Source organism: Globicephala melas, chromosome 1 (genome assembly GCF_963455315.2).
Source record: "Globicephala melas chromosome 1, mGloMel1.2, whole genome shotgun sequence".
Lineage (NCBI taxonomy): Eukaryota > Metazoa > Chordata > Mammalia > Artiodactyla > Delphinidae > Globicephala > Globicephala melas.
The window spans coordinates 162,957,613-162,977,435 of NC_083314.1; the positions used below are offsets into that span (position 1 = coordinate 162,957,613).

The 19,823-nt window shown below is 59.4% G+C and overlaps 1 protein-coding gene across 15 annotated transcripts in view; it reads left to right on the plus strand.

Moving 5' to 3' along the window:
• The window catches only part of ADGRB2 (adhesion G protein-coupled receptor B2), a 36,209-nt gene that overhangs the window by 2,500 nt on the left and 13,886 nt on the right, over positions 1 to 19,823 (plus strand). For 2 of the 15 annotated variants that reach the window (XM_060308703.1, XM_060308707.1), the window contains exons 1-8: positions 3,000 to 4,359; positions 4,531 to 5,335; positions 16,165 to 16,248; positions 17,878 to 18,042; positions 18,647 to 18,811; positions 18,894 to 19,061; positions 19,136 to 19,237; positions 19,397 to 19,503. In XM_060308703.1, the coding sequence (XP_060164686.1) occupies positions 4,261 to 4,359; positions 4,531 to 5,335; positions 16,165 to 16,248; positions 17,878 to 18,042; positions 18,647 to 18,811; positions 18,894 to 19,061; positions 19,136 to 19,237; positions 19,397 to 19,503 (1,695 nt within the window). In that variant the 5' untranslated portion in view covers positions 3,000 to 4,260. Of the gene's footprint in view, positions 1 to 2,993; positions 4,360 to 4,530; positions 5,336 to 16,164; positions 16,249 to 16,502; positions 16,668 to 17,877; positions 18,043 to 18,646; positions 18,812 to 18,893; positions 19,062 to 19,135; positions 19,238 to 19,396; positions 19,504 to 19,823 lie in introns of those variants that run through there. The other 13 variants (XM_060308654.1, XM_060308658.1, XM_060308670.1 and 10 more) reach the window with 13 other exon arrangements.

Below are 19,823 nucleotides of genomic sequence, written 5' to 3' on the forward strand. Positions count from 1 at the left end.
GCTGGGGAAGTGGAGGAACCAAGTCAAGGTCCCCAAAGGTAGGCTGCTTCTTGGGGGGGGCAGCCCACGTGGGAAATCAGTCACAGAGGAGCACATGGGGCACAGAAGCACCTCTACCTACCCCCATGAGGAGAGATGCCAGCAGGAACTTTCCAGGGCAGTTAGCGCTCCGGGTCAGAGTTAGGCGGCGACCTGGCCAGAGGGCCCCAAGAGTTTGAAGAAACCTGGCTTTGGCGGGCAAGGGGGAGAGAGGAGCCTCGAATTCGTGACGTTCTGCTGGCCTGGAAGCCCTCTGGGCAGTGTGGCTGGGCCTGGGTCTCACCGGGGAGTGGTAGCCTCCCAGCCTCCCGCCTGCCGGGGCAGCCCTGACATTGGGGAACAAAAGCTTTCGGTTCCTGTAGCAACGGCGGCTCCAGCTGCTGCAAAGTTCCGGGGAGGCGGGCGGAGGGCGGCTGAGTCACCGACCCCTCCCCCGCCGCCCGCGCGCACGGCACCGCCCCCCCTCCCCGCGGGGGGCTGGGGGGCCCGCATCTTAGTGGTGTGTCGGAGGCCCCTGCCCCCCTCGCCAGACGGAGAGACACTCTGCCAGCCGGAGAGGGAGGGGCTGCACTGGGGAGGTTCGCCCCCTCCCCTCGGTCCGGCCCACCAGCTACCAAGGCTGGATGGAGGGTGTGTGCCTTCCTGGGTGGCAGAGCTCCGGGAGAGGGGTGCTTGAGGACCCCGTCCCCGGCCGATGCAAGGGCAGGGGACCTCGAGGCCCGGGGGTCCCCGCCCGCGTGTCGGTCTGGGCTCCGCCGCGCTGCGAGCGCCCGGGAGGCGGAGGGTGAGTGACGGGCAGGCGAATTGGGGCTGCCAGGTGGATAAACGCGACGGATGTGCGCACCGACGCGCCCCCTCCCCCACCCACCGCCCCTCCCCCGACCGCGGCCGGGGCTCCCGGCTCCCGCCGCGCGGCGCCCCTGCTCTCAGCTAGCGGGAGGCTAGGGGTCGATCCCAGGGATCCCGGAGACCCAGCCCTTGCCCTGAGGTGCCCCTCCCCGCCGCACTACGTCCTATGCCTCCTCCCACCCCAGTCTTGTTTTGGCCCTTCCAGCTGCTGGAAAGCCTCGGAATCCCTCACTGGTGCAGAAGGGAAGTCCAGGCCTGCGGGATCTGGGAGGAAAGGGGCATGAATGTGTTTGGAGAGAGGGTGGGAGTCTCAGGTTTGAGGGGCGCAGGGGGGCATGCGGTGAAGGGGGCCTGTGGCTGGAGGAGGGGGATCCTGAGACTGAGACTGAGCTCCTCACCCATCTCTTCCCAGAGAGGTCCTGAGGGAGGTGGCCTACTGATTATCCTTTCCATCAGCCTCCTGACCCAGGAAGTTCTTGCTCGGAGGTGACCTCCATACCCCTTCTGTCTAGCTCTGTGCGTGGAAGGGTCTGTGGTCTTCCTGGGCTTGCAGGTGGCAAAGCTACTCTGAGGTTTAACCCAAAGAGCCTTCAGAGGTACCGACCTCAACTTTAGCAGGAAACAGGAGAGCCTGTGAGGTTCTGAGAAGAGGGAGGGGGAAGGGGAAAGGATGGTGTGAGCGCTCTCCCCGGGGCAGGCTCTGTGCTAGGAACTCACCAGGAGGCTGAATGAGAAGGTTTATGCAGTCCTGAGGGCAGGGATCATGTCTCTACTCCACAGAGGGGGAAACTCAGGCTCAGGGAGGCTAATCATGGCTCATAACCACCTGAGCTGCCTGTGAGGCCAGGATCCTTCTAGGTCCCTTCCCAGGGGAGGCGGTCTCTGACTCAGCTTGGAATTGGGCTCCTTGCCTTATCTTGTGGATGGAGACTGATATAAAAAAGGGGCCCCTAGAAGGTCTTATGTCACAGCAGGAACAGTGAGAGTCACATACACCCAGGGTGTAATTCCAGAACTGATGTGAGGGGAGGTGTCTGAAGGAGACTGAGTGGAGGACGGGGCTTGGGCAGGGTTTGGGGGTGGCTCAGTTCTGGAGAAGCCAGGCTGTGGCTCTGCGGGATATGCACCTAGTGCTTCTTGATGGGTTGGAGCTACGAACTAGGGAGCAGGGGAGGCCCAGGAGATGGGGCTGGGGGCCCGAGCCCTCAGTTTCAGGAGCACCAAGGAAGGAGCAGCAGATCAGATCCTGCCTGATGCTTAGCTGTCATATGCTGAGCTTCAAACACCCAAATACCTGTGTGTTCACACTAGAGAGTATATTTGCATCTCTGCACGTGTGTATGAGTGTCTGGCTCTTGACAGCCTTGTACATGTGAGTGTGCGCACCTCGTGTGCATTGAGTTCACTCATCTGTGGTTTACTCCGATCTCTGTGCATGTCTGTGTGCATGTGTATCTCTCCACAGGCAGAATGCCTGGCTACACACGTGTCTGTGCATCCGTGCTTTTGTGTGCATGTCTGCAGGGCACAGGGGTGTCGGTGTGTTTGTGCGTGGAGATTCCCTGCCCTGCTCTAAGTGGGGGAGACAAGGCCAGTTATAATGAGGCCTCACCTCGCCTCCACTGAGCTACGGCCATGGCCTGAATTTTGCAGCCTGCTTAGAAATAATTGGGGGCAGCGGGGGGATCGGATGTCACTCATCATGAGCCGCTGGCTTTGCTGGTGCTGCAGCAGCTTGGCAGGCTGAACGGTCTGGCACCGTCATGATGTGGGGTGGGAAGGCCAGGGGTCTGGTCCCTTTTCCAGCTCTGTGCGGGTCAGAGGAGACACAGCCTATACTGGCTTCTGCTGAAAAACTCCAGGCAGGTCTTTGGAGGAGGGTGGTGTGGCTCCTTCCTTGTAAATGCGCCTGCCCAGAGCCTGCCTCCCCACCCCCCTGTGGCTCAGGAGGGGCAAATGTGCGTTTGCGCTTGGGGCTTGGGCCTGGCTCAGAGTGGCAGCACGTGGGATCTGGGCCAGCGAGGAGTTCCCTGGATGCTGCACAGGAATTGGAATTCTGGGATTCTCATTCCTTTCCCACCCCCCCCCCCACCCCCCACCTCTGACCACTCTTTAGACTCCTGAACAGCCATGGGAAAACCTGTCCCTGGGGAGCAGCTGTGTCCTGGCTCTATCTAGCCACACCCTGTGAATTATCCTACGTTTGGGATTCAGTTCCCAGAGCGTGAGGAGCAGAGAAGGGGACAGAGCAGGAAGCTATGGGTGGATGCGGGAGAGCCCGGGCTGGGGCCTCAGGTCCTGGACTCCAGTCCCAGCCTGGCTTCTCTGAGGTGATCTTGAGCAGACTGCCTCCCTTCTCAGAGCCTCATCTTTTCTCCTCTAATGCGGAACAACCAGGCTCTGGGGGCCCATCCAGTGCTGTGAGCTATGCTTTGGGCGTGGAGGAGGGAGGGAGCGTGGACCCCGCCTGGGGGCAGGGCTGGAAGCGGGGCTGAGCCTGGGCACTACCCGCCACTACCTGGACAGCTGGGGCGGAGGCTGTGGGCAGTGGCTCTGCCCTGGCCTGGTAGGTGTGAGGCACCTGCAGCGCCCCCACCCCCACCCCCATCCCTTGTCCACTCTGGCGTGACGGCTTTGTGTGTCTGTCAACCTGGGTCCTGGTTGCCCTTCCACACCTGGAGTACATGCACAGCTGCTGGGAGCTCAGCTTAGTGCTTTGGGGGCAGTTAGAAATCAACGGACGCTGGTCTCCACTCCTAGGAGCTTGAAGACTCATGAGATGAGTGAGCTAGCCCTGGCGACATAGCAAGGGCTAGTGGTCATGATTGGGTGACGCAAACTTTCAGGAAAGGGCTGTGGGAGCTAAGAGGAGGGAAATGGCTTGGTGGCCTCCCCGGGGGTAGCAGGCCCTGCGCCAGGCCTTGGAGGATAACACCATGGTGGGAGGGGAAGAGGGGTTAGAGGGGAACAACTGCACCCATTTTGCAGATGCCTCTCCCCCTTGTTTCCAGCAGGAAATCCACAGCAGCGATAGTCATGACGTTCACACTTGCGATGCCCTCCCATGGGCATGGCTCAGGCTGTGCTCAGTCCCCAGCACACCAGCGGTAACTCCTCCCCTTTCTCTCCCACTCAGTAAAGCAAGTGAGTGAGAATGACATTGTTCTGGGAATAACCTTGAATTGCTGTGATTTATAAAAAAGCAAATCGTTGTCAAACATCGCTACTTCGACAATTACCTCTGGATTATGTGTGCCACGCCTCACAGCTGATCACGACACATTGCGGCTGAGAGCAGCAGTTCTGGAGTGTACAAGTTGCGTGGTGGGGCCGGGGCCGGATCTGAACGTCAGGCCGAGATGCTGGTGGTTGATGGGACCGATGGAGGAACCACGGAATAATAGTCACAACTCATGTTTCTTAAGGGTTTACGAGATTGCAGACGCTCTCCTCAGGGCCTTCATTTCTCAAGTAAGGGGCTCAGAGACGTCAAGTCCCTTGTCTAAGATCACATAAGTGGACCTGGGTGACTTAAAAGAACATAGTCTTCACCGCAAGGCCCACGACCTGCAGCTAGCCACAGGAGATTCAGAGCCCATGCTGGCTGCGCCTGGGGCCACTGACCACTGTCTCTCTCCACAGGGCAAGGGACATAGGATGACCCCAGCCTGTCCCCTCTTACTATCTGTGATTCTGTCCCTGCGCCTGGCCGCCGCCTTCGACCCCGCCCCCAGCGCCTGCTCTGCCCTGGCCTCGGGCGTGCTCTACGGGGCCTTCTCACTGCAGGACCTCTTTCCTACCATCGCCTCGGGCTGCTCCTGGACCCTGGAGAACCCGGACCCGACCAAGTACTCCCTCTACCTGCGCTTCAACCGCCAGGAGCAGGTGTGCGCCCACTTTGCCCCCCGCCTGCTGCCCCTGGACCACTACCTGGTCAACTTTACCTGCCTGCGGCCCAGCCCCGACGAGGCGGAGGCCCGGGCGGAGTTGGGGCGGCCAGAGGAGGAGGAGGAGGCCGCGGGGTTGGAGCTGTGCGGCGGTTCGGGCCCCTTCACCTTCCTGCACTTCGACAAGAACTTCGTGCAGCTCTGCCTGTCAGCCGAGCCCTCGGAGGCCCCGCGCCTGCTGGCGCCCGCAGCCCTGGCCTTCCGCTTCGTCGAGGTCTTGCTAATCAACAACAATAACTCCAGCCAGTTCACCTGCGGCGTCCTGTGTCGCTGGAGCGAGGAGTGCGGTCGTGCGGCTGGCAGGGCCTGTGGCTTTGCCCAGCCGGGCTGCAGCTGCCCTGGTGAGACAGGGGCCAGCCCCGCTACCACCACGCCTCCGGGTCCTCCTGCTGCCCACACCCTGTCCAATGCTCTGGTGCCTGGGGGCCCAGCCCCACCTGCCGAGGCCGATTTGCATTCGGGGAGCAGCAATGACCTGTTCACCACAGAGATGAGATATGGTGAGTCTGAGCAGGGCCCGGGTGAGGTGGGTGTGTCTGGAGGGCTGATGGTGCCCATCTTGGTGGATACTGGGCCACTCATGTGGTTGTTCACCAGTGTCTCCACTGGGTCCAGCCTTGTCCCGGTGTTGGGGTCACCAAAGTGGATTGGGGTCAGACCTCCCTCTTGAAGAGTTTGCAGTCTGGGTGGATGAATGGGGGCATAGACCCCCCATAGACAGTGCAGTGTGATAAACCCAGGGAGGGACCCCCTACCTGGGCAGTCAGGGAAGGCTTCCTGAAGGAAGTGATACAGGAACAGAGATCAGAAGGACAAGTGGAAGCAAGCCAAGCCAGAGGAGTGGAGGGCATTCCAGGCAGAGGGAGCAGCGTATATACAGGCCCAAAGCTGGGAATGACGGCGGCAGGCGCTGGCGCTGCAAGTTGACAAGTGTGCCTGGAGGCTGGAGTAGGCAGGGCGCAGGGACATCTTCCTGCCCACACGGGTCCGTGGTTTTTGGCTGTGGCCCCAGGGTCAGGGCAGAGGAAGGCACAGAAGAATGTGCCTGGGTGAAGAGGCCTGAGCTTCGAGGCTGCCTTGGAGGGCTGGCCTGGCTCAGCTCCCAGCGTCCCCTGTCTCCCCCGCTCTGGGCCCACGTCTTATGGGACCAAGGCCGCCAGCTGCTAGAGCTTCCTGCTGACTGGGCAAAAGCTCTTCAAGCCCTTGAGTCCTGCCTGCTTCTGCTCCCACCCAGCTCCCTCAGCCACGGCCACCTTCTGCCGACCCTCCTTCCTGCAGCTTCAAGGCCCCAAGATCCTTGGCCGGGTCCTAAGTGTCTGCTGAACAGGGCTGGGCCAGGGACTGGCCAGGGGGCCCAGGACGTCGGGCTGGGAGGGAGGCAGATTTGGGATCTGGTTTCCAGCTCTGGTACTAACAGGGAGTTCCCGCCCCTCTGGGCCTCAGTTTCCCCATTTGGGATAACAGGTGCTCGCCTACCATTGTGAGGTTGTCACGCAGGGGTGGGTCAGAGGGGCATCTGGATCTGGCTGAGAGCTTTTAAAGAACATAGGGGCTCTCGTGTGAAGGCTGCTAGGAGTACTGGAGGGGGATGATCTGTTCCCATGCCTGCTTTGGAGACAGAACCCGAAAGTTGGGAACTGTCTTTGTTACGTTGAGTAGATCCTTTTTTCTGGCATCAGTTGTTTTGTCTGTAAAACGGGGAGATAGCCCTGGTTTAATTAGGGGAGGTGTTTATCATGACAGTATCCTCTCCCAAGGCTTTGGGGAAGAGGCTTCTCAGCCTCCCTCATGAGACATCTGGCATCACACCCATCCATGGCAAGTGCCCAGTGGCCTTGTTCTGGCCTCTCCCCTAGGCCAGCTTGGCCTCTCACAGCAGTCGATGAAGCCATCCGAGTGACAGCCAGGCCCTGGGCAGGCTACGGGCCCTGGAGGCTGGCCTGGGATTTAGTGCCTGCAGGAAGAAATTGAATTTTGCTTCTTTGTGGAACATCGGCGGAGAGCGCCAGGCGTATATCAGGAGGTTTATGGCTGTTCCTGCCTGGCCGCCACTGCCTGTCACTCTGTGGGGGCCTCCCCCATTGTGCTCGGCAGAGGGCGGGTTCTTTTGTCTGGTTTTCTCTGCGGTCCATCAGCCCAGTGGTCCACAGTGGATGGAGTGAGGCTCTTCCCTCCTGGGTGGGCACCATCTGGGCAGGCTGCCAGGTGGAGCACAGAGCCAGGAGCAGCCAGCTGGGCTTGGCTGAAGTCGGAAGCGGGAGTTGGTTGGTAGCCGGGGTGTCTTTAGGGGTCAGAGTGGGCTCGTGATGGGAAGGGCACCATCGTTCCCACCGTCATCAGAGCCTCTGCAGAGGCCTCTGGGACTGAGGATGGGTGGAGATTAGACCCTGGTTGTCCCTGGGTGTGAAGCCTGGTATCTTCTCTGAGTAGGGAGCCCTGGGCTCCCAGCTCATGCCCCTTGTCCTGCTTGGCGTATTGCCAGGCTGCTCCATGGGTTGGCCTGCAGGGAGGGCTCTTGTAGGGAGTTGCGCGGGGCAGGGGTGGTGGGGAAGTGGCGTCAGCTGTTGGCTCACAGGGCACACTGGTGCCCAGAGTTGGGCTGGCACGGCCCCTTCCTCTCCCTTAGCAGGCAAGAGACTCTTCCTCTTTGCCACCTTTTACCTTCTGCCCACCCTCTCTGGGGCAAGAGATGATGGGCACACGACTCAGTTTGTTCCATGCGGCAGGGGGCATCTGAGGGCCAGTGGCATCATAGGGCCTGGAGCACTCTGTGCCTGGTGGCAGCACCACCTTGGCCAAGCCCTTGGCCTCGCCTCCATGCTTCCGTTCACCTCCTTCCCACTGGGCCAGTTGGACACGTACCAGCTGCAGGAGAACTGGCTGGCACATGGAGCTGCCAGCTTGAGAACAAGATTGGTGGGATGGTGGTGAACAGGTGAGATCCTCATCCCAGCCCCTCTGCCAGGCACTGGGGTAGGGGAGCTGTGCTCGGCTTCTCTGGGGCGTCCCAGGTAGGATCAACGCAAGGCCAAGCGGGGTGGAGCTGGGTTGGTACTGGAAGAGCCATGAGGCTGGGAGCGGAGGGCCTGGGCCCGCCTCAGAGCTGAGTGCGTTTGACAAGAGGGTACAGACGCCTGTTAATTTCACGCAAACTGCCTTTGATAAATCTCTTGTTATTTTTGGTGAGTTGAGCCATAAATTTGTGCCATCTTGCTGCCGCAATCTGTTAAGTGGGGGGAGAGGAAGAAAGGGAAGGAAGGCAGGAAGGAGCTCCACGGAGGACAGGCACGGAGGCTGGCCGAGGCCGGGGCCGGAAGGCAGGTGGTAGAATTGGTACCAGCTCCAGAGCCCAGCTACAGGGAGCCGGTCGCCAACCTGCAGTTCCTGCCTGCTGACCCTCCAATCCTGAGATGTGGCTGTGCGGGGTGACATCTGGGAGAAAGTGTCCTTCACTCTTGCAGCCCCCTCCCTCCTCTGCCACACTGCCTGCCTCCCCCCAGGGGCACTGTCCCACCCCTGGCTGGTGGCTACTAGCCCACCATCTCCATCATCCAGGCTCCATTCCAGAGGCATGGGCACCAGGTGACCCTGCGGTCCCCTGAGTGTCAGGCCTGGGAGGCAAGAATGGGCTCAGATCCCCCCTCTGCCACTGCTGCTGTGTGACTTGGACAAGGCGCTACCCCCTTGGGGCCTCAGGACCCCCCGTTCTCTGTGTGTCACTTCCCTGATTCAGCCCCCAGGGACTCCCCAACGTGGCCCAGACTCCTCAGCCTGGCATTCCAGTCCTGCCCCTGACCCAGCTGCCACCTGCTTTCCCTCTGGTTCTCTCCCACCCTTTCAACTGGGGCTCCTGCTGGCCCCAGAACCCCCTGCTTCCTGGCTTCCCTGCCTTTTCTTGGGCTGTTTCCCTCACCTGGAATGCCCTTTGCCCTGGGTTATCCTTTGCCCCATCCTTCAAGCACAACTCAAGCCCTGTCTCCTCTAGGAAGCTGCCTCTCACCTGCCTGACCCAGTCTTCGATTGGCTTTCTCCTTGACCATGGTCTGGTGGCAGGAAGAGAGGCCCTACCTTACCTGACTGTTTGGGGTGCAGACATTGGGGAGGCAGGGCCTCTCTCAGAGTGGGGTGGGGGAAGACCTAGCACATGTGGTACGATTCCTAGAGGATCCTTCCAGCCCGGATCTCTGCTGCCAGAAATCTGTGTGCTCCATCATGGGATGGGGAGTGGGGCACAGACCACCCCACCCCCCACCCCCAGACATCTCAAAGGGGACTGAGTCCCAGCCCATCCATCACACACGTCTTCATTTCTTTATCAGAATGGAGTTTACACCAGGCCTTGAAGTGGCTCTGAGTGAATGAGATCCGAGGTGAAGCAGACACACCTTCTGCCCTCTGGTGGGGGAGAGTGACCACTAGTGTACAGTGGTGGTCAGGGCCACAGGCTGAGGTCACCCAGCCCCAGGTTCAACCCCTGACACCACCACTGACTAGCTGTGTGACGACGGGCATGTTTCCTCATCCCTATGTCATCACCTATAAAATGGGGATAGTGGAGTTATTCTAAAGAGCAATGGTGAGGATTAAGCAAGAGAATTTGGGTTAATGCTTAGCACAGTGCCTGGCACATGGTAGATCCCTGGTAAGTAGTTGTGTGTTGTCATAACTTAGCGTAATAGGTATGAATGTATGTGCTGGATGTCAAGGGAGGAGGAAGAGTGTGAGGGATTAAACCACAAAGGGGTGGGAAGTTGGTCTAAAGAAGGTGATTCTGAGTTGGGTTTTGAGGAGTGAGTAGGAATTCACTAGCCTGTGAATTTTTTTCTTTAAATCGAATCGCTTTTGAAATTTCATACATTAAAAAGAAATTTCATATCATCAATGGAAAAAGAGTATCACTTATCTGAAATAGAAGATAACCAGAGAAACAACAAATTCCAGCTAGACGCTCATCCCTCCTCTCAATCTGTTAGAGAAATTAGCACGTACTGGGGATGTGTTAAAGTCTTGGACTGCACGGAGACCTTCTTTCTCATGCACTTGGAAGGATTAAAAGTGAGCTGGCCATATAATTTATCATCTGAGCCGGCACATTTTCGAGGTTATAAATGGGGGGAGGGGTACTATTAATTCCATCAGGGTGATAGGCCTAAACCAGACTATCCCAGGCAGATTGGCAAATAGTCACTCTACTAAAATGAGACCTGGAAAGGGGATCACTTCCTCAGTCCATGACCCAATGTTATTTTATGGCGCATCTGTGAGCCTCCCCAAGTCATTTCCCGGTGCAAGGGGAAGGGCTTTCAAGGTGAAGGAAGCAGCCCGTGCCAGGGCGTGGCGTGTGAACATGCTGGGGACAGGGGGCTGTGGTAGACCAGCCTTTACCAGACGGTAGCCCCAGTGGTGGGAGATGGGGCCAAGGCTCTGACTGCTGCACCCAGACACTGGGACCTCACCCTGCTGGCCGAGGGCTTTAAGGCAGCAGGAAGTTGGGCAGCGTGGGGGAAGAAGGATGAGTGGGACGCGGTCCCTGCTCTCAAGGAGCTCCTGGCTATGTGGGGGAGGTGGCAGAGACCCAGCTAGCTCTGTTGGGAGGCTGGGCAGATAGGCCAGCAGCCTGTGGAGGAAGTCATTGGAAGGGGACTGGCATTCTGGCTGGGTGTACCCAGTTGCATGGGACTGCACAAGTAGAGTCTAGAATTTACGAGAGCCACCTTCCTCTGCCCTGGCCCCCCTGGGGTCCTGATGTTCTGCTGGGGCGGAGGAGCCATGGAGGGACATGACAGAACGGTGTTTCAGGGGGATCAGTTGGTGCCTACTTGGGGCTCTTGGGCCAGCCTCAGGGAGGATGCAGAGACCCTGGGGAGGGAGGACTGCTTTGTAAATTGCACTGCTCTCTCCCCATGGAAGTGGTGATTATCATGGTTGTTTTTAACACATTCATGACAAAGGAGGCTGAGGGGGCTGGACTATGTGGAGTTTGGGGGGCAGGGTAGCAGGTGTGTGCAGTCCTGCTCAGATGGCAAAGTGCCTTTGCCCACCCTGCCTGCCAGTGTCAGGGGTGAGACCAGAGTGGTCCTGTGTGGTTGGGGTGGAGGAACCCTCAGGGATAGTTGGTGTTTGCTGAATGCCTGTCTTGTGTCTGGCAGCTCAGAGCTGGGCCGTCTGTGCAAGAGGTCAAGGGAGATTGAAACCCTCCCTCAGGGGCCAGGAGAGGGATTAGCACAGGATACTCACAGCTATAGCAGAAGAAGGGACCTGCACACCCAGACCTCTGTGTAGTCATCCTAGGGAGGCTTCCTGGAGGAGGTGGCATTTGATTGAGGTAGAGGAAGGGCGTTCCAAGAGGAGGGAACACCATTAACAGATGAGTGGAAGGAGGAAAGCATTTGCATGTTCAAGGGATAACAAGAAGGGAGTAATAAACTCTCTTTCATTGAGAGTTTATTATGCTCCCGGTGACCCATATCTCTCATCATTTAATTCTCATGATGAATTAGGAAGTGTCACCTCTATTCTCAGTTGGAAAATTCTAAGCTCAGAGAGGTGAGGCGACTTGTCCAACGGCACACAGCAAGACTATGCAGACTTGGGGATCAGACCTGCATTTGTCTGGCTCCCAAATCTACGTCCTTCCCACTGACCCACAGGGCCTCACAGTTTGGCTGCCTGGTGGGGAGGGGAAAACAGGACTGGACATGTCAGCAGGGACCAGAGCATGCCAGGCTCGGAGGTTTACTGTGGTGGTAGCAGTGGGGAGCCACTGAAGGTTTCTCAGCAGGCAAGCGTGTGGGGCTGGGCTTCCAGAGGACCACTTTGGAGCCTACAAGGGAGAATCAGTCTCGCCTGGCAGAGGCGGGGCATAGATGCTCAAAGGAACAATTAGGAAGAGGTGTGAAAACAAGAGAATAGAGGCAAGTATGTGGGGGGCTGTGGGGAGGCGGGGGAGTAACTCGGGGTCCCATGGGAATCAGGGAAGCCATCTCTGAGGAGGTCCAAGTTGAGTTGCATTTTGTCAGAGCCAGCGCAGTTCAGCGTCAAGTGGCCTCTGGAATCAGGCAGGCTGGAGTTCGAATCCCACATCAGCCTCTCTCCAGGATGAGACCTTGGAGGCTCATTAGTACCTCATTAGTAAAATGGGAGAACCTGCCCTAATGAGGATTAAATGAGGTAACGTAGAGCATGCAGTGACTGGCACATAGGAGGTGTGTAGTAAATTATCTCCTGCAGGGTTATTCAGAACAGAACAGAACAGTTGAGAGTTCATCCAGGGTTGAGCGGGGAAGCGGGTCCCAGGCAGCAAGCAGCCAGGTGGGAAAGCTGACGGGTGGTGGGGCTGGGAGCATCAGAGTCCCTGGTCCAGTCAGCTCACGGCGCCCACTGAGTGGGACGCTCAGGAGGTCTGGGGGTGCTCACACCCCTTCCTGGACCCCTCCTTGTCCTCTTGGCCCATCTTCCTCTCACACCTGCCCTGGTCTGGGCCCCGAGCTGGCAGGGGCCTGCACGTGGTGTATGCTGAATAAACGTTTGTTTCAGTGGCTGACACCTCTGGTCTTATCTGTCTTCTTCCCCCGCAGGGAGAACTGGCTTTCATCAGAGGGGGGTGGGGTGGGGGTGGGGAGAGGAGGGTAGTCAGTACAGGCCCCAGCTGTGTGGCCTTGGGCGTGTCCCTTCCCCTCTCTGGTCCAGCCCAGGAGGCTAGGAGAGGGGCTCAAAAGCTGGACCTGGGACATGTTCTGATTTTCAAATGGGGTGGATTCTAGAAACCACCACTCTGGTTATATGGTGGGGCTGGCCAGCAAGCGGGTGGTGAGTGGTCAGTAGAGGACGGGGGCACCAGAGGAAGCAGTGTGAATCCACGACAAGCAAGTCAGGCTGGTCTCTCACGTGGCCGCATTTGATGGGCTTACTGGATGCCAGGCCAGGGATGGGAGGGGTTGCCACCCACAACAGTAATGGCCAAGACGCCAAAAAGGAGCTGGATTTGCAACAGGTCAAATGGCATCTCCAGAGCGCTTATTAATAAATGGATGTCAAGCTTGGGGTGGTCTAGGTGGCGGGCTGCAGGTCAGAGCTGGTACTCAAGATGACAAACGACCATTTCCAATGACCCCCATGGGGTGGGGGAAGCTAGGAGCAACATGTTCATTGGTGTTTACTGCTGTTTCTCTGGGCCAGATTCTGTACTGGTGTTCATGTGGTCAGGGAGATGGCTCACACAGCCTTTCTTCAAAGGGCTCTCGGATGGGGGGTAATTCAGACAGTCAGCAGATGGAATCATCTGTGATGAGTGGGCACGTAGAAGAGGGGGCAGCCAACTCTGCAGGGGAGTGAGGGATAAGGAAGACTTTGCCTATAAGAGGTCATTTGAGGTGGGTTTTGAAGGTCAAGTAGGAGTTTTCCAGGTGAAGGTGGGGAACAAGTGAGTTTGAGAGGTTTGAGAGGAGATGATGATCCTATTGTGGACACGCTGAATTTGAGGGCCCTCCCCGCCCATCAGGCGACCTGTCCAGGAGGCAGGAAGCTATACAGGAGTGAAGCACAGGTTCGGTGGGTGGTGCAACGACTTCGGAGCAGCCATTCAGAGGGGGTTAATGAAGCCTGGTGGGGGGTGGTGTTGTCCTGTGAAAACAGGACAAAGTGTGGATGCCAGACGTGGGAAGCAGCGGGAAAACAGACCGGCCAAAGAGGCAGGGCAGAGGTAGCAGGAAGCCAGGCGAGTCAGGGAGGGGAGTGTTTCAGGGCTGGAGAGTCAGCAGGGCGAAACGCTGCCAAGGGCTGGGGCAGGACGAGGTCTGCAAAGCCCATAGGATTTAGCGACAAGGAGGGCACTGACGACTCTGTCAAGAATGGTTTCAGCAGAAGATGTGGTCAGAAGCCAGACTGCCGTGGATTTACCAGGCAAGGTGACATCTGAGCCAGGACGTGAGTGGCAGGTGAGAAACTGGAGTGCCATCTGTGGACCACTCATTGATGGTGAAGAGGAGCCGAGGGCAGTAGCCAGAGGAGGCAGGAGGGTCAGAGGAGGGCCCCTCTGAGAACGGAAAGGGCCTAGATCTGTTCCCAGGCTGCCGCGAGGAGAATGCTGACGAAATGCTGATGAGAGGGGATGATGGGTGGAGCCCTCCGGAGAAGGTAGGCGGGAGGAATAGAAGGCAGCACTGGGATGAGGGGCTGGTCTTTGTGAAGAGAAGGGCTTCAGGAAAGTTGGGAGTTGGAGGGGTGAGGCAAGAAGTCGGGGTGGGGGGGCTCCCGTGTCATAGCTTCTGCTTTCTCTGTAAAGGAGCTTGTTGCAGAGAGGGAGTGGGCGGAGATGGGCTTGAGCAGAGAGGTCAGCCCGCCGAGGCGGGGGACGGGGAAGGCAGGGAGCCCTGCTCGGCCATCGGACGTGCATCCCTGAATCCGTCGTGGCGGCAGTTGGCACAGCTGTAGATTTCTTTAGCAGCCTGGGGGTGGGCGTGGAGAAGGCGGTTTGTCACAGTCTCCAGGGCTGGGGAGTGGCTGAGCGGGTGTGGTGGAAAGGCTGGGTGAGGGGATTCGGGAGCTGCCAGGCATGGTTCCAGCACCTTCTCTGTGGTCTTGATAGAGGCGGGGCCCAAAGTGAGGCCAGGAGCCATGGCAGACGCTGTTCAGAGGGAGGAGGCCCAGGGGGCTGAGGGGTGGTGGCACGTGAGGTGCTGAAGGGGTGGACGTGTTGAGGGAAGGGAAGATGGTGAAAATAAACCAGATGGTTGCTGCCTTCTGAGCACGCCCCGTGTCCAAGCAGGGTGCTGAGGGCTTCGTGATCTCCTGTCAGGAAGTCCTGAGGTCAGCCCTCAGGGTAGGGGGTATTCTGAGTATCGTTCTACAGAGGTCAGAAAACAGGGTCAGAGAGGCAAAGACATTTGCCCACGGTCACACAGCTGGTCAGTGTCCACGCCCCAGTTGGGACCAGGGTTGCCTGACTCTGAAGGTGTCCTGTGGGGTGGGGAGATGCAGGTTTCAGAGATGGTGGAGCAGTTTCGGGGATGATGAAGACCAGGTCCTGGGACTGGTGGCTGAAGTGGAGGGAAGGGCCCGGGAGTGGATGAGACCTGGGCTGGTGGCAGCTCAGGGCCCTGTGGACAGCAGGTTTGCTCAGAGTGGCCACTCTTCGTGCCTGGTGAGGAAGAGCTTTCTCTCAGACGCAGAGCCTGGACTGGGCGGCAGAGGGCAGGAAGAGTACAGCCTTCTTGGGTTCCTTCCGACACAGAGTGCCTGTTCGGTGCTGACCTGGTGTTCAGAAATAGGAGAGGACCTGGGAGTAGGGGAGAGGAATACCTTCTAGTCTGGGGACAGCGTAGGCTGAGCCCTGTCCCAAAATGCTGTTCCGATCCCACCTGCCCAGCAGCCTCTACGTGAGCTGGGTCTTTCTCCCCCGTACTCATGTCTGCCACCATCCCTGCTACCCAGCCTGTGGGAGAGGGCCTGATGAGCTCACATCTGAGCAGGAGGGCCTGGCTTTGGAGAATGGGAGCTCCCAGCCTCTCCTCCAGGGCTGGCAGTGCTTCCAAGGCCTAGACCAGACACAGAAATCGGGCAGCCAAGAGCCGGGTGAGGCGGGGCCGAGGCAGCAGCAGCAGATCCCAGAGAGCCTGCTGCTCGCTGGCCACAGGGCGGGGGGAGTAGGGTCTGCTGGACGGAGGCACCTGCCCCAGGCCCTTAGGTCTCAGAGGAGCGGCGTTCTGACCTGTGCCTCCAGGTCACAGTCCGGTGCTGCTTGGGGAGCAGAATCTGGGCCCCAGGCCCAGCCCCTGGCTTGGCATGAATCGTGTCCCGGAGGCAAGCTTACGGAGTGGTCACAACTGCTCACCTTGGCTGTTGTCTGCCTTAGGGTCAGCCCTGTGAGGGGAAAGAGACTGGACTTGAGGCTTTCCAAGCTGTGTGACCTTGGACAAGTCACTTCCCCTCTCTCGGCCTCAGTTTTCTCATCTTTAAACGGAGGTGATGGTCCCTACTTCCCAGGGGAGGGTTAAGGAGATAGGTAGGGACAGCACTTGGCACAGAAGCCTCCCAGGGCTCAGTAATATGAGCGGCCACTCCTCTCCAGTCTCCCCCAGTTTGGCTGAGGCAGGAGGAAAAGACAGTCGTGAGGCTGCAGGCAAGCCCTGCGTGGCCTTCTGAGCCTCAGTTTCCTTATCTGTAAAATGGTGTTGGTGGGGCAGCGGGCAGGACGTGATGCCCTTTCAGCGTCGCCTGCAGTTGGTTCCAGACCCTCTGGCTGAGGGCGAGCAAGGCTGCCCTCTCTGTGCCACCCTGGCGGGACTGAGCTGGCCTCTGCTGAGCCCCTGCCACCACCTCCGTGTTCCAGGTGAGGAGTCAGAAGAGGAACCGAAGGTGAAAACCCAGTGGCCGAGGTCTGCAGATGAGCCTGGGCTGTACATGGCGCAGACAGGTAACTCGGGCCCGCCTCCCTTCCTCTGTGGCGGGGGCCCGACTCTGTGGCATCTGGTGGCATGTGTGCTTGGCGTGTGCCTGTCTGTGTCTATGTCCTGGAGCTCAGTCGTGTCTCTCTGCCATGCGAGGCCTGTGGGCAGGGCTGGATTGCCTCCTGAAGAGCCTGTCACTTGGGGTCAGGGTAGGAGGATTCCTATGAGACTGAGTGCTTGGGAGATGCCCCCTGCCGCCGACCCTGTCCCTCTCTCGTAGGCGACCCAGCGGCTGAGGAGTGGTCCCCGTGGAGCGTGTGTTCCCTGACGTGTGGGCAGGGCCTGCAGGTGCGGACCCGCTCCTGCGTGTCCTCCCCCTATGGGACCCTGTGCAGCGGGCCCCTGCGGGAGACCCGGCCCTGCAACAATTCAGCCACCTGCCCAGGTATGCCCGTCCTCCCCGCCCAGTCTGCCTGCAGGGTCGGGTCCTGCCTGGGACTCGGGCAAGTTCATCTTCCAAAGATGGTTGGTTGCCTCTTCCTTTCATTCAGCAAACTTGACTGTCCCCCCACCCCCCGCACCGTGCCCAACCCCACACAGGGCATCGGGGACACAGATGAATCAGACCAGGGCCCGCACCAGCAGGCTTGGTTCTGGGCACATCACTCCCCTGATGCCTACGTCCTGGTAATCAAGGCTTGTCTCTTTACCCTCACCGCCTTCCGTGTTCCCTGTGCTCTGGCCACACCAGCACCTCTCGCACTTTCCCACCGCCCTGCACTTGCCTATTCTCATCCTATCCCCTCCACCTCTACCTTGGCTATTAAAATTCAGCTTGTCCTTTAAGATCTAAAAGAAATGCCACTTAAAAAAAAAAAATGAAGCTCTCTCTGACCATCCCCTCCCTCCTCTGACTCCCTATCCCACTCCCCAGGGAGCCTCCCCTAGACCCTGAAGCCTTCCTCAGTTCAGCATGGAGTTGTTGAGAATGTGCATGTGCCTGTGGGGACAGCCTGTCGGTCAGGAGGGGCTCAGCAGCTTCAGCGGGTCCTGCCCCTTGCGCCTGAGGGAGCGAAGTGGTGCCTAGGCCAGATCAGCTCCTGGCTGGGAACTTAAAGTAGGGCTACCTAGGAAGGGGTCTTGGCAACTGGGGGTGTGCCAGGAGCTTGCAAAGGGGTGGGGCAAAGCCGTGTTCCAATGTGAGCTTTTTGTGTCAGTGTCCACGTAGAGGGTCGTGTCTATTTGTGTGTCCCTGCGCTTGGGGTGGGGAGGGGCATTCTCTTGCCCCAGGCCTGCCATGCTGGATTCTTGCTCTGGATCTGGGGTGGGGAGGGATGGGGATGGGGTAAGGTGGGGTAGATATTGAGCCCTTTCCTGGGCTTTACTGTGCCCCCAGGAGAGGAGGACCCCTGGCTCCCCTCCTGGGTTGATTCTAGTCTCCCTGTCCCGGTGTCCACAGGCAGTGTCCTGTGTGAGTTGGGACTAGAAGTCTGTGTCTTCCACATCCCCCCACCCCCAAAGGGCGGAATCCTGGGGCCCAGGGAAGAGCCAATGAGGAGCGGAGGCAGAGCTGCCGGAGCTCCTGATTGGTGGGCGGGTGGGCAGTGGGCGGGGCCAAGGTGCCGCCCAGCCACCGGCCACGTGCTTCCTTGCAGTGCACGGCGTGTGGGAGGAGTGGGGGTCCTGGAGCCTGTGCTCCCGCAGCTGCGGGCGGGGGTCCCGGAGCCGGATGCGGACCTGCGTGCCCCCCCAGCACGGCGGCAAGGCCTGCGAGGGTCCCGAGCTGCAGACTAAGCTCTGCAGTATGGCCGCCTGCCCGGGTCAGTAGCACCCGTGGGCTTTCAGGCGGGCGCTGCCCAGCCGGGGTGGGGGTCGGGAAAGGGGAGGAAGTCAGGTCCAGTGCCCTGCCCCCGGGGGAACCCCAGTGAACTTTGACCAAGCATGGGGAGACTGGCAAAGTCTACCTGCCAGCGTGGGAGGTGACCTGGCCCAGCCTACTTGGAGTTGGCACCCTGTGATTCCATCTAAAGGGGGTGCTCGCCAGTGCCCCTTCCCCTGAGCCCTGGACTACCCTTGTTGTTCATAGCACTTTGGTGCTCATGGCCGGCTGGGCTGTGAGGGGACACAAAGCTGGGCTTACATGTGGGCACAGATCAGAAGGTGGCCCGGGGCCCGTTTCCCTAGCCAGAAGAGAGCTATTGCCTCAGTGCTGAGTGGAGAGGAGTCCTGTGTTCCTGGAGCTGGTGGCAGGCAGGCAGGCCCAGGCCCAGGCACCACCAGCTCCCTCCAGCCCCCCTTCCTCCACCCCTCTCCAGTGGGTCTGGCCTTATTCAAATCTGAATGCCATCTCCCTGTGGTGCTCTGCCCTGACGCATCCCCACACCCTTGCTCAACAGCCAACCCTGCTTGTGTCTCCCCATGCAGTGGAAGGCCAGTGGCTAGAATGGGGTCCCTGGGGCCCGTGCTCCATGTCCTGTGCCAATGGGACCCAGCAGCGCAGCCGGAAGTGCAGCGTGGCGGGCCCAGCCTGGGCCACGTGTACCGGGGCCCTCACTGACACCCGGGAGTGCGGCAACCTTGAGTGCCCGGGTGAGTGCGCGGCACAGGGGCGGCAGGTGGTGGCCCTGGCCCAGGGGGCGCCTGGGGCCACTCACGCCCCCCATCTCTGCAGCCACAGACGGCAAGTGGGGGCCGTGGAACGCGTGGAGCCTGTGCTCCAAGACGTGTGACACAGGCTGGCAGCGCCGTTTCCGCATGTGCCAGGCCACAGGCTCTCAGGGATACCCCTGCGAGGGCACCGGAGAGGAGGTGAAGCCCTGCAGTGAGAAGAGGTGTCCAGGTATTGCCTGCTGGACCCTGGGGCTTTGCGGGCAAGTGCCTGGGCCTGGCTGAGCCCCTCTGCTGTACCAACAGCCTTCCATGAGATGTGCAGGGACGAGTACGTGATGCTGATGATGTGGAAGAAGGCGGCTGCTGGAGAGATCATCTACAACAAGTGCCCCCCCAACGCCTCAGGTGAGGAGCGGGTGGCTCTCCCTGCACGCCTCCCACACCCGCCATTCTTGCCGCTCCCTTCTGGGCCCCCAGCCTCTTTGAGCCTCCATCCTGAGGTGTGGAGTGAAGTGGGTGAGAGCTCGGCCCCCACACCCAACCCTCTGTCCTGTCCCCCTGCAGGGTCTGCCAGCCGCCGCTGTCTCCTCAGTGCCCAGGGCGTGGCCTACTGGGGGCTGCCCAGCTTTGCCCGCTGCATCTCCCACGAGTACCGCTACCTGTATCTGTCGGTGAGTGCACCCTGCTGGGCTGGGGCGACACAGGATCTGTCCCAGACTCTGGTGGGCGTGGAGGGAGCTGGATTCTTGCTCGTGCCCATGTGCCTTGGCGTACATACGATGTGCCCACTTCTGCCTGGCTGTGCCTCTCCTTGTCTGACAAACTCCTACTCATCCCTCAAGGCCTGATTCTCAGATGTCTTCCCTTATCCCCAGTGCCTCCCCCTGTGCTCCTACAGCCCCCTGAGCTTCTCAGTCATTAGGTGTTACGAGTGCTCATCACAATGTCTGTGTCCTGTGAGACTGGGAGCTCCTTGAAGGCAGGGACAAAG